Source organism: Talpa europaea, assembly GCF_964194135.1.
Source record: "Talpa europaea genome assembly, chromosome: 6".
NCBI classification, from domain to species: Eukaryota; Metazoa; Chordata; class Mammalia; order Eulipotyphla; family Talpidae; genus Talpa; species Talpa europaea.
Window position 1 is genome coordinate 22,677,441 of NC_140072.1, and position 18,848 is coordinate 22,696,288.

General features: G+C 42.5%; 1 protein-coding gene across 2 annotated transcripts in view; it reads right to left on the reverse strand.

The window, feature by feature from the left end:
* The window catches only part of SOS1 (SOS Ras/Rac guanine nucleotide exchange factor 1), a gene marked incomplete at both ends in the record, with an annotated part of 114,768 nt that extends 102,298 nt beyond the window's left edge, over positions 1-12,470 (reverse strand). For both annotated transcript variants that reach the window (XM_084234669.1, XM_084234668.1), the window contains one exon: positions 12,384-12,470. In XM_084234669.1, the coding sequence (XP_084090795.1) occupies positions 12,384-12,470 (87 nt within the window). The remainder of the gene's footprint in view (positions 1-12,383) is intronic.
* Positions 12,471-18,848: the final 6,378 nt, after the last annotated feature.

Here is an 18,848-nt window from a genome sequence, read left to right on the forward strand (position 1 = left end):
AATTAATCAAATGAAGGGAAAAAACACACATGACTACCCAATTAACCAGAAAAGGCATTTGATGAATCCACCACCCTTTTATTATGAAAACACTCGGAAAACTAGGAATAGAAGCTCATTTCCACAATAAATTAAAGAGTATCTATGAAAAACCCACAGTTAATAACATATTTAATGGTGGAAAAACTGTAAGCTTTCCCCCTAAGATCAGGAACAAGACAAGGATGCACACTTTTATTACTGCTATTGAAAAATGTACTGTAAGTTCTAGCCAGAGCAATCAGACAAGAAAAAGGAAATGAAAGAAGTAAAACACTTTCCATTCATAGATGACATAATCCCAAAGAATCCACAAGACAGTAACCAGAGTTAATAAATTCAACAAAGTACAGAACAAAATCAGCACACAAAAAGTAGTTGTGTTTTATACACCTGGAATGTACAAACTAGAAAGGAAATCAGAAATGTAATTTCATTTAATAACTAAATAATAAAATCTAAATGAATAAAATATTTAGGAATAAATTTAACCAAGGAGGTGAAAGACTGGTCACCTTATAAAATATTGCTAAAGAAAGTAAAAGATCTAAATAAATGGAAAACATCCTGTGTTCAAAGGTAGGAAGACTTTATTGTAAGTTATCAACCCTACTCAAAACACAATCTACACAATCTACTCCTTTGGGTTTCTGCCAAAGGAGTTAAACATATCCAATGGGGAAAGATGGGAATAGATCAACCTCTTCAACAAATAGTGCTGAAAAACTGGATTTCCACATGACAAAAAATGAAACAATATCTCACACCAAACAAAATCTAATCCAAAATAGATCAGTGACCTAAATATAAGAGCTAAAGCCATAAACTCCCCTGAAAGAAATAAGGCACTTCATGACTTTGAATTGGCAATGAATTCTTAGATATGATACCAAAAGCACAATGAAAGAAAAAGTGACAAATCGAACTTCATCAAACTCTAAAACCTTTGTGCAAAGGACATTATCAAGAAACTTTCTTTTTCAGACAACTTTTTGACTGGGTTAGAATGAGAGAAAATATTTACAAATTGTATATCCAATAAGGGTTTAATTTAATATCAAGAGTATATATAATGAACTCCTAGCATTCAACAACAAAAATATAAACAACCTAATTTAAAAATGGGCAATGGATTTGAATAGACATTTCTCCAAGGAAGATATACAAATGGTCAAGAAGCACATTTTAAAAAAAAAGTTCAACGGTATTAATTGTTGGGGAAATACCAACTAAAGCCCACTGAGATATCATTTCACACCAGTTAATATATCATTTCACACCGGTTAATATGGCAATTTTAAAAAAAAAGTGTCGATGAGTATATAGAGAGGCTGGAACCTTAGCGCATCTCTGTATCTCTGATTTGGCTGCTGTGGAATATAAAGTGGTTTGGCTGCTGTGGAAAACACTGTAACCGTTCCTTAAAAAACAAAAGCATTACCAAATGACCCAGCAATTACACTTGAAAGAATTAAAAACAAGCCTCAAATAGATACTTACACATCAATGTTCACTTTAGCATTCAGAATAGCCAGAAGGTAGAAACAACCCAAGGGTCCATCAACAGATAAATATGTACCACAAAATGTGTACAAAAATAGCTAATAATACACCAAAAGGTACACTTTCAATTATAAGGAAAACAACCCAAGGGCCCATCAACAGATGAATATGTACCACAAAATATGGTATATACACACAGTGGACTATTAGTCAGCATTAAAATGGAATAAAATTCTGATACATGGTTCAATACTGATGAACCTTGAAGACATTATGCTAAATGAAAGAAGTCAGACACAAAAGGACAAATATTGTGATGCCACTTATGCACAGTATCTAGAATAGGCAAAGTCACACACACAGAAAGTAAATTAAAGGTTATCAGGGGCTGAGATGCAGGAAGTAGGGAGTTATTGCTTAATATGTACAGAGTTTCTGTTTGGGGTGATGAAAACATTTGGAAATAGTGGTGATTGGTTGCACAACACTGTGAATATGGTAAGGGCAACGAATCATAAACTGGGTAATTTTATGTCATATATATTTACCACAATAAAAAAAAATTAAGAGAAAGGCATATTAGATATATGAATGGAAATCAGAATCCTATCATAACCCTTAAAACAATTATGAGTATAATTGTCAGTAAGTGCACCCCATTACAAATTACTGTGCTATATGAAAAAAATCAATTTATTTGCACATAGTTTATAAGTAAAATAGAAAATGGAACTTTTCTGTAGAGAAAGGGAGAAGTTTGTTTCAGGAATTATGAAAGAATAACTGCAATTTAAGTTTGCTTATTACAAAAAGTTTGATGATTAAAAGCTCGACTTGTTTTTTCCTAATATCTAGACTTATTTGTTTCATTATTTATTTTTAATCCTGAACCAAATTGTTTCCTATATATTCGGATTGATCCCACTTGCAGCTGGGATGCTCTAATGCAAAGGATGGATTAAGTTTTTTCATATCACTGAATATACTTTATAAAAACAACAGTTATGTTTTTATTTTTTAATTATATATCCATATGGCTTGCAATACAGTAAGTTCTCAACAGATTTAGTAAATAAAACCAAACAAGTAAAAAATCACAGGAAAATAGCATTAAAACTATTTTTCAAAATCATCTTCCCATTACAATTTAAAAATATTATCTGAATAATTCAGGCCCCCATAAAATCAGTACTATAAATTACTTCTCTCCAGTGTATACCGTATCCCCAATTCCAATGAGAGGATACCAGAATTTGTTTATGTGCAATTTCTTCTACTGATTTGTGTTTGATTCTGAGGTAGTCCAGCAAGAAAGAAATGCAAAAAAGTATTCATCTTCATGGCTGAATGCTTAGACTACTTAGGATACTGCTGAAGTGCCTGAAATGTTTGTGATTCACTAGTTCACACAGTAACAATAAGGGCATCATTTGCATTTTTTTCTTATGTCTTTTCTGTTTGTGGTTATGCACATTTAAGGTGTAATTGTTGTATTAAACTTGAATATAAAATGCAAACTTTTATTTTATAACTATTAAAGCAAGCAAACTGAGTGCTATTAATATCAATGAGAAGTCTTTGACTTTTAGAACTTACTCTGATCTGCTTTTAATGTGTAAGGGTTTGGGGAAACCAAATGAACCGCTTTAAGTAGAGGAAAACTATAATTCAGTTATTCCAACTCAGGGAATTTATAGCCATAGAGAAGACACTGGCTGGCGATGAGAAAGAGCCTCTCAGAGCTCTGTAGAGAACATGAAGGATTGCGGCCCCAGCTGCTCCACTCTGGCACCCACCAGTGTATAAGCAGAGGCAGAGGCCAGGCTTCTCCCTGCTCTTGCCAGTCAATCACTAAGTACGGCAGGCAAACTAAGGCAGGTCTATTTCGAGGAGATGGGGAATAACTGTAGAGGCCAACTTTCACTCAAGAACCTCCAGAGATCTTGGTGAACTTTCCTCAGGAACGCACTGCAAATGTAAGGAGCATTCAGCCAGAGTTCCTTCCACAGCCCCTCTCCTTCACTTGGAGTCAGACTTGCATCACAATCTCACTCTCCCTGACTCCTTCCTCATTTTCCCTCACACACTTTTCTCCTAATAAATTTCTTGCAAATTTAATCCCATTTTGACATTTACTTCTCCCCTTTTCAAAATTTTTAGCTGTTTTAAAAGAACTATTTCTAAAACCAGTATTTGCTTTCTTATCTTCTAGAGTGGAATACACTGAACAGGACAACTCCAAAGCATTCTGACTGGTAAAGACCTGAACAAAACCACCAACAAATTAGGAGTATATTCTTTTTTTTTTTTTTTTTTTTTTTTTAAATAGAGGCATGTTTTATTTATTTATTTGTTTGTTTTGTTTATACATGCACTGGGTACAGTCAGAAGCACGGGAGGATGAGAGAATTCACCAGAGCCAGAGCTGGGAGCAGAGCAGGCAGAAGGACTGAGGTACACTGCTGAGGGGAGCAGCGGGCGGCAGGAGAGGTCTGCGCGCCATGTGGGACCCTCCTCCGGTGACCTGGGAGCAGCTGGGGATCGAACCGGCGCCACAGAGGCCGTGGGCAGCTTCAGCAACCCAGCGCTCAACCGCTGCGCCACCTGGGAGGCCCCTAGGAGTATATTCTTGAGGGGACAGACTCATAATCACAAGAAAGTCAACAAGAAAGCACTGAGCACCTGCTATACATGAGAAATATACTACATATTATAGAAAATACAAAGAAGAGTGGGACCTCATTCATGTCCTCAAGTAACGACCAATAGAGGGGAAAAGCCACTGACACAAACTTTAAAGTGCAGACTGTCATTAAGTGCTAAAATTGAGGCATAAATTACTAAAAAAATTAAAAGATTTATTCCACCTAATGGCTTTGTAGACAAGGAGAAAGGCCTTGTAGAGACAGCATTTGAAATATACTTCGAAAAACATCATCAGAGTCTGCAGTTGAACCTACCTATAATTAATGAGGACAGTCCTACAAAGATGCCTTTCATTCTTGCCATACTTGGCTACTCCCAAAGTATAAATTCCTCCTATTACAATCTCTCACACCTTCTCATCCCCAGAGTACTGATGGTTTCTAAGTTCCCCTCCTAACAGGCTCCTCTTCCAGTATTTCTTTTCATTACTCCTTACTCAGAATCAGCTTTGAATCCTCTCTCTCACTATACAACCCATCAACCTACCTCTCAAATCTCTCCACCTTTCTCTATTCCCAAAGTTAATGCACTAGAGCGAGGACCATCATCACTCTGGGAATTGCAGGAAGTCTCCTAACTTGCTTGCCTGCCATTTAATCCAATTTCTACAAAGCACACAATGACTCCTTCAAAACTCCCATTTAATTGCCAATACCCTTCTCAAAACCCTCCTGTGGTTCCCTGGTGCTCACAAGATAAAATGCAATTTGACTGAAAGATCTGGCCCCACATTCCAGTTACTCCTAGTATGCTGAGCCACCACAAATTTTTGGAACACCCCCTTCATCCTCACACAGTTAACATCCACTTCCATTTAAAATGTCACTTCTGGGCCTCCTTGGTGGTGCAAGGGGTTAAGTCTCAGCATTACCAAGCTATTACCAGCCACTGCAGCACAAGTTCGATCCCCTGTCAGGGTGCTAACCCACATATGGTGCAGCAGACCTCTCCTGTCTTACCTGCTGCTCCCCTCAGCAGTGTATTTCAGTAGATCCGCCAGTTCTGCTGCCCTCTCTGTCTTTGGTGAATCCTCTCAACACAACCCCACCCCACCCCTCCAGCATCTCTGGCCTACACCCCAGGTCTTGCATGCATGTATAAATAGATCTTTTTTTAAAAAGTGTTTATTATCATTAGTAATCAAATAATGCAAATTAAAACCACAACAAGATACTATATATCCAGCACAATGACTAAAATTAAAGGTTAATAACACCATATTTTGGCAAGGATGGGCAACAACTGGAACTTTCACATAATATTGGCAGAACTATAAGCTGGCACCGCCATTTTGGGAAAAGGTTTAGCAGTTTTTTATAAACTTAAACCGATACTTACTCTATGAGCCATTTCTCCTGGGTTTACTCAAGAGAAATGAAAACATGTCTACGAAAAGAATTGTATCAAATCATTTATGGGGACTTTCATCAGAATAGCCCCAAACTGGAAACATCCCAGGTATCCATCCATCTGATAAACAAATCTTGACATATTCCTATAATGGAAAAAAGGACTAAATTCTTGATAAACACAATCTCAAAAGTACTACATGATTCTATTGATATAATGTTCTAGAACAGGTGAGATTATGGCAGAATAACAAAAGATTACAACAGTGGTTATTTCTGGGAGGTGGTAGCAAAGACTGACGGAGAAGGCACATAAGTGAAATTTAGGAGCGATGGTTAAGTTCTACATTTTTCAGTAGAGGCTTGGATTGTATTAATTTGTCAAGGCTCATTAAATGGTACAATTAATATTTGTGTTATGCAAAAATTTTACCTAAAAAAAAAAAAAAAAAGGAAATGTAGGGCCTTCCTGGTGGTGCAAGGGGTTAAGCAACACACTATGACGCAATCCTCAGCCTCTGCAGCGTGAGTTCGATCCCCAGCCAACCAGAGAGAAACCCACATGGTGCAGCAGACCTCTCCTGTCTCACCCACTGCTCCCCTCAGCAGAGTATTCAGTCAACTATTGAATGTAGGTGATGGGTATATGAGTATTTACTGTGAAATCCTTTCAATTTTTCTGTATATTCAAAAATTTTCATGATGAATAGTGGATAAAAAACATCAAGAGGAAAATTCTAAAATGAAGTGCAAGCTTTTCCTATTTCATCTATAGCTGTTATTACATATTATTATGGAGACTTCCACATTTATTATTAATTCATTAAAACAATTTACAGGTGTTACTTCTGGTCCTCCTCACCTTTCCTGGATTAGTAGTTCTCTCCACTATTGTATACACCATAATCCTAAGAACTTCATCATCATTCGTAAATGCAACCCATCTTTCAATACACCAACTTCAGAGCTTCTAATTTTGTCATTTTCTTCATCTCTGGAATCTTAAAGCTTCAAAATGTAATTACCATTATCACTACTCATAATCCCCTATCTGTTCCCATCATCCTTCTCTTCCACAGCCTTCCTTTAGATCCCCATGACTTCTCTTAAAACTTTACAATCTCTCTAGCATCTGAAATATCCCTACCCTTAGTCTCTACTACAACGAGCAGCAACCAACTATCTTGCCTATTTACCGGAAATGAAAATATCACAACTGCCAGACCAATGCATGCTACTCCAATTTTAAGTTCTCCACGCTCAACATGGCACAGCAATTTCTTTCTGGTTGGTTTCTTCTCCACTCTGTAGCAGCAATTCCTAAACTTCATTATTTTCCTTTAAACTCTTTCTTTCTCTTTCCTCTCCTATACAAAGGATCTTGCCCTTCACTTCGTCACGAATACAGGCTACCCAGCATGCACTTCTGCTCCCCAAACTACAAGCCCATCTTTATCTCTTTCCCTCCAATCTCAGAAGAAAGGATGTCATCACCCCTGCAGAGGTAGCATAACATAGTATTTAAAAATGCACTCTGTAACCAAATTACCCTTCCAAATCTAAGCTCTTGCTCTTGTAAAATGGAGGCAATAATAGCATTCTGTGAAAATTAGAGAATACAGTGAGGTATTTAAAACAGTACCTTGCAAACAGTTAAAGGCAAATCCCATTGCTTGTGTTTCTAAACTAAACTCCTCCTTGAGTATCTTCACCAGCATTCTCTGCAAGATCTTGTCAAAAGGCTCCTAACATATACAAGTTTCTATCACCTTCAAATAAAAAACAAAAGTATCTTCTGCAACCTACCAACCCCTCCTTATCACAGCAGTTATCATTTCCCCCTTGATTTCCAAGCTTCTAGAAAAAATCTGAAGAAGTCACCAGCTCTTGCTATTCTTTTCCCATATTCTTCCATCTTCAACCCTCACATTGAAATTGCTTGGACGTAAGTGACCCTTTAGCTGTCAAATCTAACACTTTTCAAACACCTTCTTTGACTTTTCTGTAGTTTAGCACAGTTAATGAATTTTCTTGAAATGCCTTCCTTTCTCTGCTTCTCAGACACTAGGGTCTTATTCTTTCTACTTGACTCCTTCTTAATCACCTTTAATTATTTGTTTCCCATGTTCTCCCCCTTCATACTTTTGCCCACTCTCTTCCCCCAGTTCTGATGCCAGCCCTATTTCAGTCTTACTTCATCATTTTCAGTGGGTGACTTTATCTACCTTTTTTCACGCCTTCATTGAGGTACAACTGACATAAAATGAATTGTACATGAGCTGTGTAACCTAACAAATTTTGACATATGTATCTATTCCTGAAACTATTAGCACAATCAAGACAAATGAGCATAACCCCTCTCTCCACCCCCAACCCAAATAACTCCAACTACTGACCTGCTTTTTGTCACTGTAGATTAGCTGCGTTTTCTAAAATTTTAAATAAATAGAATTTTTCAGTATATGTTCTTTTTCAGATCTGGCTTTTTTCATTCAGCTTAATTTTGTGATTCAGTCATATTGTCATGCATATCAATGATACTTCATTTCTTTTTACTACTAAATAGTTTTTCATCACAATATCACAATTTTGTTTATTCATTCACTTGTTGATGGACATTTGAGCTGTTCCCAAATTTTGCTGAACAGAGCTGCCATGAGCATTCATGTATAATGTACATAGACTTCATCTACTCTTACAGCTTTACTTACCCACCTAGAAATCCCAAATCGGCTTTGCCAGATTCCAACAAACAAATGCCAGTTCAACAAGTCCACCTAGATAATCCAAAATAACTTTTAAATCAACATGTCCAAAATTCATTTTATATGGCTTCTCCTCTTACATCCTCCATCATCCTGATTACAGGCAGTTGAATAAAAAAATTTTTTTAAAGATTTACTTATACAAGAACCGGGGTACTGGCCAGATGCACGGGAGGGTGAGAGGATCCACCAGAGACAGAGTAAAGAACAGAACAGGCAGACTGACGAAATACACTGCTGAGGGGAACAGCAGGCAAGACAGGAGAGGTCTGCTGCGCCATGTGAGATTCGCCAGCAGGCCAGGATAGAACCCACACTGCAGAGGCTGTGGACAGCTTCACAGTGCAGGGCTCAACCGCCTGCGCCACCAGGGAGGCCCCATTTGAATAAAATTTAAGACTCTTCCAACTCTTACCACTTTCTTCACTCAGGAAATTCCTACATTTTATCAATTCTGCCTTTTAAACAGCTCTCAAAATTCATTCTCACATTTTCCATCCCAGTTCAAATGCACCTTTAATTCAAATACATACCATCTCCTAGCTGAACTACTAAATTAACTTTAAAACTTTTCTCCTTTCCTAGCATCTCATTCCTTTCCATTCTCTTTGAATTTTCTAAAATTAAATCCTAATGTTACGCCCCTATTTAAAATTCCTCAATGACTTCTATCCCCTCAAGATAAAATTGAAACTCCTTAGTTTAACATATAAAAAAGTTCTCTATTATAACAATTACTTCACCATACTCATCCTGATACTTCCCATCATGTTCTAACTTCATTATTTCTATATGATGTCATTTACTTTTTCATCCTTGATGCTGAGGGCAATGGTCTGTAGTAGGCATAATATGTTTGCGCAATAAATAAGATAAGACTTAGACTGATAAATGCAGCGAGACAATCTGGGCATGTTCAGGAAAAGCAGCAGTTCAGTCTAGCTGAAGCATAAAGAATATGAAAATTATGGTAGGCAATCCAGTCAGAAAAGGAGGTTGAAGCCTGATCACTGACCACCATAATTCATGCTAAAACTGCTCACTTCCTCCTATGTCCTCAAAAGAGCTCAACAGTTCTGAACAAGAAGAGGATGACACATTCAGAAAAACATGATTAACTTCTGAAATGTGAAAGATAAAGGAAAGGGGAGGGACAGTGACACTCAGGTTATCACAGTAGCCTGGGAAAAAGTACTCTGAGTTGAAATAGACAAGGACAGATTAAAAGAACATGCCAAAGGGTCATGAAACTACAGACTGCCCAGGAATGGGCAGTAATACAGGCAGAAATCAGAAATGACTCCAGAGCTTTGAATCAGTCAATAAAATAATAAAACCATTAATCAAGAGGATTTTTTTTTCCAATGGTAGGTGGAGGAGGAGATGATGATTGATTTGTTTTAAAGATTTGTATATTTATGCATATGAGAACTGGGGTGTAGACCAGAGGTGCCAGAGGTGAGAGGATTCACCAGCAACAAAGAGGGGAGCAGAACAGGCTGAAATACACTGCTAAGGGGAGCAGCAGGAGAGCAGGAGAGAGCTGCTGCACCATGTAGGTTAACTCCCTGATTGGGACTGAACTCATGCTGCAGTGACTGGCGATAGCTTCACAGTGCTAAGATTTAACTCCTTGCACCACCAGAGAGGCTCCAAGAGATGATGGTTTTAATTTGGGTATTCTTCACCCACTCATTCAAAATGTATTTTGTAGACTAAAACGAGAGTAAAATATTATTCCTGTTTTCAAGAATCAGACAGTCTAATGGAGAGGTGGGGCGAGGGCTGATACTCAAATAAATGGTATCTTCACTGTTAAGTGCTAGGGTAAGTTGCTAAAAGAAAACAAAAATTATCCAACACAGTCCTGAGGATTTGAGAAAAGAGCTGAGGTTGAGAAGGATGAGTGGTACAAGGCCAGACAAAGGATAACCCATAAGAGAAGAGCATGTCCAAAGAGCATCACACAAGATAAGACATCTGCAGTTGGGCACATCTGCAAATAATGCGGTAAGCCTAAAGGAAGAGTTCAAGATATGGACGTATCCACATAAAATGTCTAGCAGGCATGTGAAAATGTAGGGTTTGAGCTACTAAGGATACACACAGATATGAAACACATTTTCAGTCCTGCTTGAGTAACTTGGAATCATCATTAGTGGGCACTTTAAATGAGAACTGTAAGAACTTTACATATAGACTAGATTGTATATACATCTACCTCCTCCCATCATTTCTACTGTCATGTAAGAGTGTCTCTGCTTAAAGTCAAAGTTGGTTTATGTAAATAAGCAAAGAGAACTGGTGGAGACTGGTAAATCAGAGATACATACCATGCCTAAAGAAGGCAGCCATTTATTCAGCTCTAGCAATTCACTACCTTACTTAACTTACCAGCCCTAATATTGAGAAACCTTCCTATCTCTTAAACTGAAAATTCAGCAATTAGTTACATTAAAAATGAAACAACACTGTCACAGCCCAACAATAAGCTTCTATGGACAGATTTCAAAGAGGGGTTATACTTGGTTTGCCAACTCTACCATCTTCTTTCCTTTACTTCATAGGATCTTCAATTAATAGGTTATCCCTGGGGTTAGGGGAGATAACCCTAAAGTAAACAATAACCCTAAGTAATACAATCCAAAAGTGATAGTTTTACAAGTTCATCTGTATGTGTTTTCAACGTGCTTTTTGTTGCCTTTCCACCCCACACCCACTAGGTCAGGATACCTGCTTCTAGCATAACTGAGCTCTCCTACTCCCCCTTTTTATTACAAACTGTCAAGTTTGCAGGTAAAGTAAAAGTAAAAAGAATGAGAGTCTGACAGGATTTCTAATGAACAAAGTATATAAGGTATATGGGATCTCTTCAATTTTCTTAGAAAACAGTATCACAAAGATGTTTGTGACTAGTCAGACACTTGATGGGCAAAGTAACATATCTGAAATATAGAAATAAATTCTAACCAAACAGTTTCTACTGGAAGATGCTAAGTGAGGGAGGAAAAGACCAGGGCAAAAAGGGAAAGTAAAAGTTGCAGGTCTCTGAGAAATATCAGACACCTTTATAACATAATTTTTTAAAGTATGAACGTTTGGAACAAAAGGTACACCATAATCTTAACTCTCAGGAGGAGTTAAAATATATTTTAACCAGATAGCGTGCAATTCTTGGCGCACCAAGCAACTGGGATGTAGAAATCCTGTTAAGGAACACAATCTCTATATTGAAAAGTAAAAAGAAAACAAAAAATTCTCAGGGTGCAGTCCACCACACCAGTTTCCAAAGTACTGGTTACTTATTACGTCACAATGTATCTTCTGCATTAAAAGTAGCAACATTCCCTAATGACACCAAAACACTTACAAGCAGCGCTTGTGCAGTCCGTAACGATGTGACAAAATTCGAGAAACACAGAAAGGTCAAAAATGCTAAATCAATAAAAAGAATGACAGCACCCGGATCCTCAGACTCTCTAAAAATCTGAACCCCCCCGGGGGTACGTGCCTCCACCCCAGTCACCCGGGGGATGGGGGGAATCCGCGGGAATAAAGAGCGATCCCCGAGGAGGACAGAGCAGGCCGGGCTCCCGCGGCGAGCGCGCCCTGCGGTCACTCGAGCCCGCGCGGCGGCCGGAGCCCGCCCGGGCCCCTGCACGAGCTCCCGGGCGCCGAGGACCCGCGGCCGCCGAGCCCCGGGGCGCCCGAGGGCGGCGCGCCGTGGCCTGCTCCGACCTCCGCCGGGCGCGCCTCCTCCTACCTCGCCCCGGCTCCCCGGGCAGGAACGAGCCGCCCCGCGGGTGGATGATCCCGACAAGCCCCCCCGGGGTCCCCCGGCCTCGCCCCCCGAGGGCACGTCGGCCCCGAGCCGCGCGGCGGGGAGCCCTCCGCGCCCTCCCGAGCCGCGGCGCGGCCGGGAAGAAAGAGCGCCCGGCGCGCGCCCCGCCTCCCCGGCCCGGCCCGGCGCGGCGCCCTCGCGGGGTGACCGCCGGAAAGCGGGGTCCCGCGCGCTCCTCACCTTTTTCAGGGCAGGCACCAGCAGCCCCCGCCACTTGGGCGCGTTCTCCTCGCTGAAGAACTCGTACGGCAGCGGCGGCGCCTGCATGGTGCCCTCGGGCGCCTCGGGGCCCGGCGCGGGCGGCGGCGGCCGGGCCCGGGGGCCGCGGGAAGGCGAGTCGCGGCGCGGATCGGGGCCGCGGCCCCGCCGGACGGCCCGGCCCCCTCGGGGCGCCGCGCGGCCGGGCTAGCCCCGGAGGGGGGGCGGGGGGACGAGGCCCGCGCCCGGCCACCCACCCGACACGGGCGCCCGCCGCGGAGAGCCGACGCGGCCCGGAGGCGGCGGCATCCCGCACCGCCGCCCCGGGGCCGGGCCCCCTCCCCGGCCCGCCGCGCCGCCCCGGCCGCCCCCGCCCGCGGTCGCCGCCCGCCCGCCCGCCCGCCGGGGCTGCGCTCAGGGGCCCGGCCCGGCCCCGCGGCGGAGCCGGCGGCTGGGGGAGGGCTGGGGAGGGACGCTCCGGCCGCGGCGCCCGCTCCGCGCGGCGAGGACCCCGGAAGCGAGCGGCCCCGAGCGAAGCGGAGCCCGGGCCGGGGGCGAGCGGGGGAGGGGCGGGCCCGAGGTCGTCGCGGGGGTCTGGCCGCCCCGAGGTGCCGCCGCCGCCGGTGCAACCCGGAGCTTCCTACTAGCGAGCTGGACCCGCTCGCACTGAGCATGCGCCGGCGGGCCGGGCCGCTGGCTCCGGGTTTTCCGGCTCCCCGCGGGAGGGGGCGCGGGCGCGCGGGCGCCCCGCCGGGCGGTGGCGGCGCCCCCGGGAGCCGCAGGGGAGGGGCGAGCGGGCCCCGAGAGGTCGAGCGCAGGGCTGAGCGCGGCCTGCGGGGTGCGGGGCGGGGTGCGGGCGACGGCGCTGCCCCCTATTGTGTGGTTGGGCTGCGAGATCGCACCCCTCGCTTCCAGTCCGGGGCCTTTCTTTTCCGAAAGGGGTGTGTTGTGTGTACTTTGTTCCCGAACATGCTGATAAGGGCTGCCCAGAGCGCGCAGTGTATAGTAAACACACTGGACAAAAGAGAGGTGCCTTTTCTCGGCGAAACGCACTGCTGGGTATTTGTCGAAGAGTAGAAACCATCGCACTGTTCCCAGCAACTCTTTCCTCCACATCAAGAAATGTGTTAGGTGCGGCGTTGGTTGTTGTGTATTAAGATTCAATATGTTCATGTTTCAAACTCCAAATGGGAACTCCAGTAACCACTTACCTCCAGTGAACATTAATTGAGCCCTCTTCTGTAATGTTCAAGCTCCCCGGGCACTTTACTCGCGCCCCTTTGGGTATTCTGCCTCTGCTGGCCCTTTCAACTAGGTAATAAACTAGAAGGCAGATTTTTTTCACCGGGGGCTCGACACAGACTAGGCAACTTAGTGAACGTATCTGGAATGCTAACAGAGCACTAGCTATAAATTGTCCCTCCTTCCCAACGATATAGTTGTTTCTTTACGAAAGTGGCTTGGTGTGGCTGGCGCCTCATGGTTTTACCATTAAGCACTTTCTGACCGTAATCTTATTTAATCTTCATAGCAATCCTATTGTTTTCATTTCACAGATAAGAAGACAGCTTAGAGAAGTAACCTGGGTTTAAGTTGACATTGCACCCTGCTATTCTCCAGAACAATAACCAGGATCACATAGATAAGAAATGTTTAAATAGTGCCTCTCTTTGAGACTCTCATCTTCGATACATGGTTTACATGTTTATATTCTTCACAGTTTAAAGTGTTCAGAATGGTATTCCAAAAACCATAAATCCTCCGAGAAAGAACCAGAGTTTAGGAACCATTGCTCAGAAATTGGGGGCAAGAGTTCTCACAAAAACATGTCAGCCAATTTCAAATATCTAAAGGATTGTGATATGTAAAAACTATGATACATTAGCTGGTTTGTGTGTTTCTAAACGATTCAACGGAGATCAAGCCTCTGCCCCAAACTCTTCCTTAGCTTTCCATTTCTCTTGGAATACTTTTCGAACTTCTTGCTATGATTTACAAAGCCTGCATTCTGGCCCCTGTTTGCATTCTCATTCTTTTCTCACCATCCTCAGCCTTGGTTCACCCCGATCCAGTCACACGGATCTTCAGCCTATGCCTGGAAAACACTAACCTCTTTCCCGCAGACTGGAACTCACTCTGGTCCTAACTAGTCATTTGGCTAGCTAGAAACGTTACCACCTCCAACAGGCCTTCTTTAATCACTCTGATTCTCACCTGTAAGTTTCTATTATACCCCTTGGCTTGTTTCTTACTACCACAACTCATGGCTCCAATTAATTTTGTTACACGTGTAAACTCCACACAGTCAACATTCTTATGCGTCCACTGTAGGTCATCATTGTATCTTGGGGACCTACAGGATCTGGTATGCAGTGGGTGCTCAAATATTTTTTTAAAGGAATGAAAGTTGAATGAAGGAAATGTCCAAAAAGCTACAGAATCCAGAGTTGTCCCCAGACTGGTGATCTTCGGAAGTGTGTAAATAAAAATCGTAAAATTGCTTACATGGGGACCTCAGGGTTAAGAGTTTAGACTTGGTGACCTCCACGGTCCCCTTCAAATCGAGCCTGCTTTGACCAGAAGTAAACAAGCCCTGGAAATATCAATCGCAGCCCGGGCTGGGGACGCTTAGCAGGCCTTCCAAATGGGTATTTTGACCACAGACTGATGCAAGCAGTTGGAGGGAAATTGCAAGACTCGGGTCTTAACTGAGACCTCGAGGGAGGTGGTGCTAGGCTCGGCGCCACTAAGCTCAGGGAACAATCGAGCTCCTCCGGGCCGTTTGCCTGTATCGCTTGGGCTAAATCATAATACCTGTGCGTGCAAGGTGAAATGATAACCGTAGGGGGCTCAGAAACGTGTTAGAGGAGACACACAAGCCCACCGGGCCTTTCCGCTTTAACGGCTGAGCGTAACCGAGGGGCGCATGCGCAGAAGTTCCGAGCGTGCCCCGCCTCGGCTCTGGCCTGGACGAGAGCGGAAGTGACGCACAGAGGCGCGTCCAGACGGAGCTGTGGAGGCCCCAGGGCGCGTCCAGGGGAGACAGCCGAGCTCCGAGCGCGCCGCTTCAGCTGCGGGCAGCGAGGGGAGGGGAGGGGATGGGCGGGGCGGGCGTACGGTCCAACCGGGCGCCCCCTGCAGGTCAGGGTGCAGCCCTCGGCTTTTCCCCACGGAACTCGTCGCAGTTACGGGGTTCCCAAAGACGGGGCAGCCGCAGTTATCTTCATATCTTCCTGAAGCAAACTTTAGATTCAGCTCCTCTTTTTTACCAAGAACCTTCCCTGTCGTGCCAGGTTGAAGTCCAAAGTCCTCTGCCTGATATTCGTGGCCTTGTACGATCATGCCACGGCTCATTATTTCCAGCTACATCTCTTGCTCCAAATGAATTTCTCCTATAAACCCATCACTCCTGTCTCGTTTCCTGTAGATGGTTCCATTTGCCTAGAATATTCGCAGACCTCCCGCCACAGCTTTACCCCCTCCACGCCCACTGTGGAGCTCCTCGCTGTCTCCCGCAGCTCAAATGCTGCCTTCTCTCTGCTTTCAGGATTCTTCTCCTCAAACTTCAGAATCCAACAAGCATAAGGAACAGTAATTTCAGCCTTCAGCAAAGTTAAGTTCTTTTCTTCCAGCATTTATACTCCCTTCATGCTTCTCCTCGCCTTTCCCCCCAATCCCTACTTTGAATTCCACTTCAGTAAGTCCCCAGAAAATAGTGGATAATAAAATCACTGCAGACCCACCCTTTATCATATTTTTTTTTATAGAGGCATTTTATTTATTTATTTGATTGTTTGTTTGTTTATACATGCACTGGGTACAGTCAGAAGCGCGGGAGGGTGAGAGAATTCACCAGAGCCAGAGCGGGGAGCAGAGCAGGCAGAAGGACCAAAGTACACTGCTGAGGGGAGCAGCGGGCGGCAGGAGAGGTCTGCGCGCCATGTGGGACCCTCCTCCGGTGGCTGGGGAGCAGCCGGGGATCGAACCGGCACCGCAGAGATCGCGGGCAGCTTCGCAACCCAGCGCTCAACCGCTGCGCCACCGGGGAGGCCCTTATCATATTTTTTAATACTTTGGTTCATTCTCCCTCCTCTCCCCTTTCCTGGAACAGAGTAAGTGCAGCTACAAGAAATGAGCAAAAATTCCCCAGGATATGTGGGACTCTTCCTAAGACTTTTTCAGGATCCCGACAGAGTTGTTCCTTTTTGCTAAAGTCTCTTTTCAATTGATTCAAGTTGTAATGTTCCTCAACATGATTGTACCCGATTCCAGTGCAACTTTAATCAAATTTCCAAAAGAGCTTATCTTGAAACTTGATAAACTAATTCTAAAGTGTATATGGAATAGCCAAAATAAGGGAGGTTTCCTTTAAACGAACAAGATAGAGGACCTTGGCTTAGTGGATATGAAGACATATTTTGTAGCTAGACTTATGAAATAATGTGGTATTAGTACTGGAACAGACAACCAATTGATCAATAGAGGGCCAAATATGTAGAAAGCTGATTTCTGGCATGGTAGTCATTGCAGATGAGTGGGAAAAGGACATATTGCTCAATAAATGAAATCCTGCCAATTGCTAAATATATATATATAGGAAAAAAATGAAATTATACCCCGAACTCACACACTACACAAACAATCCCATTGGATTAAAGAATTAAATGTAAAAAACAAAATTATAAAATTATGAGAAGAAAATATGAACTTCAAGTAAGAAGGATTTCTTAAATAAGACACAAAAAACACAAACACTGAAGGAAAATTTGATAAACTTGACTTTATTATTAAGAAAGTCTGTAAATCAAAATACACCATCCAAAAAAAAAAAAAGTAAAAGAACAAGCCTCTAGGAAAAAAAAGTTGCAACTCATATAACCAAAAAAGTTATTATCCAGAACAGATAGTTTACTTTAAAGGAAATATGATTAGATGTTCACCTCATTAGTAGTCAGGGAAATCAAATTAAAACAATGAAATACTAGTTCACACTCATTGAATAAGCAAAAATTTGGAGATTGAACAATACCAAGCTTTGGCACAGACATAAAACAACTGAAATACTCATCCAATGCTATGGGAAAACTAATGGGTACAACCTTTAAATAACTCTTTGTCTTTTCTTAAAAAGTAACCATGAGCATGTGCTATGTAAATAATATAATATATATATATATTCTCACTGCCTATACATTCCAGAGAACATTTCTCACTGCATTCTTTGCAATAGCAAAGACAGAAGAAATGGTAAATTGTGGAGGACTATATACATAAAGTAGCAAAAGTAAACTATTGAGTTAGGTCTTTTTATTATTGAGGTGTAAGAGTTCTCTATATATTCTAGATACAAGTTTCTTATCTAACATATGATTTGCAAATATTTGTTCTCAATCTGTAGGTAGTATTTACTTTTTTGATGTGTCCTTTGAAAAACAAAGTTTTGTTTGAATTAAGTCTAATTTATCAATTGTATGCTTTTGGTGTCATACCTAAGAAAACTTTTGCCTAATCCAAAGTCTTAAATACTTACCCCTGTTTTCTTAGAGATTTGTAGCTTCAGTTCTTGCACTTCATGAGGTCTATGATCCATTTTGGATTAATTTTTGCACATGGTGTAAACAAGGGGTCCAATTTTATTCTTTTGCAGATAGATATCCACTTGCCAGTGTCATTTTTTTTAAGAGACTGAGACCCTGCCATATAGACATCTAATGGTGTGTTCCCTCTTATCAGTTTGTACTTGTAGATCCCCTAAACGCTCTTTCAGGTTGCTTTTTTTTTTTTTTAAGATTTATTTTATTTTTATGCATACAAGAGCTGGAGCACAGACCAGAGGTGCTGGGCGGGGGTGGGGTGGGGGGGTGAAAGGATTCACCAGAGACAGAGCAGGGAACAGAACAGGCATATCGACTAAAATGCACTGCTGAGGGGAGCAGCAGGCAGAGACAGGAGAGGTCTGCTGCACCATGTGCCTTGCTTCCAGGCTGGGGATCAAACTCCTGCTGCAGTGGCTGCAGTTAGCTTCAAAGTTGCGTCCCAACCCCTTGCGCCACCAGGGAGGCCTCAGGTTGCTTTTAAATAAAGCTTGCATTTCCATTAAAAAGTGGAAAGAAAAGATAAGTCTTTCCCTTAGAATTGTCTTTACATCATTATTGAAAATTAATTGATCATATATGTCAGGGTTTATTTCTAGACTGATTTCTATTCTATTAATCTGTATGTCTATTGTTGTACCAATACTAAGCTATCTATTCAATAGATTACTGTAGTTTGTGGTAATATTGAAATAAGGAAGTGTGCATCTTCAACTTTGTTCTTTTTAAGATTGTCTTAGTTATTCTTCAATTCTAGATGAATTTAATCATCAACTTGACAATTTCTGGTGAGGCGGAAACAGCTTTGGTTGTGATAAGGATTATATTGAATCTGTAGATCTATTTGGTGAGT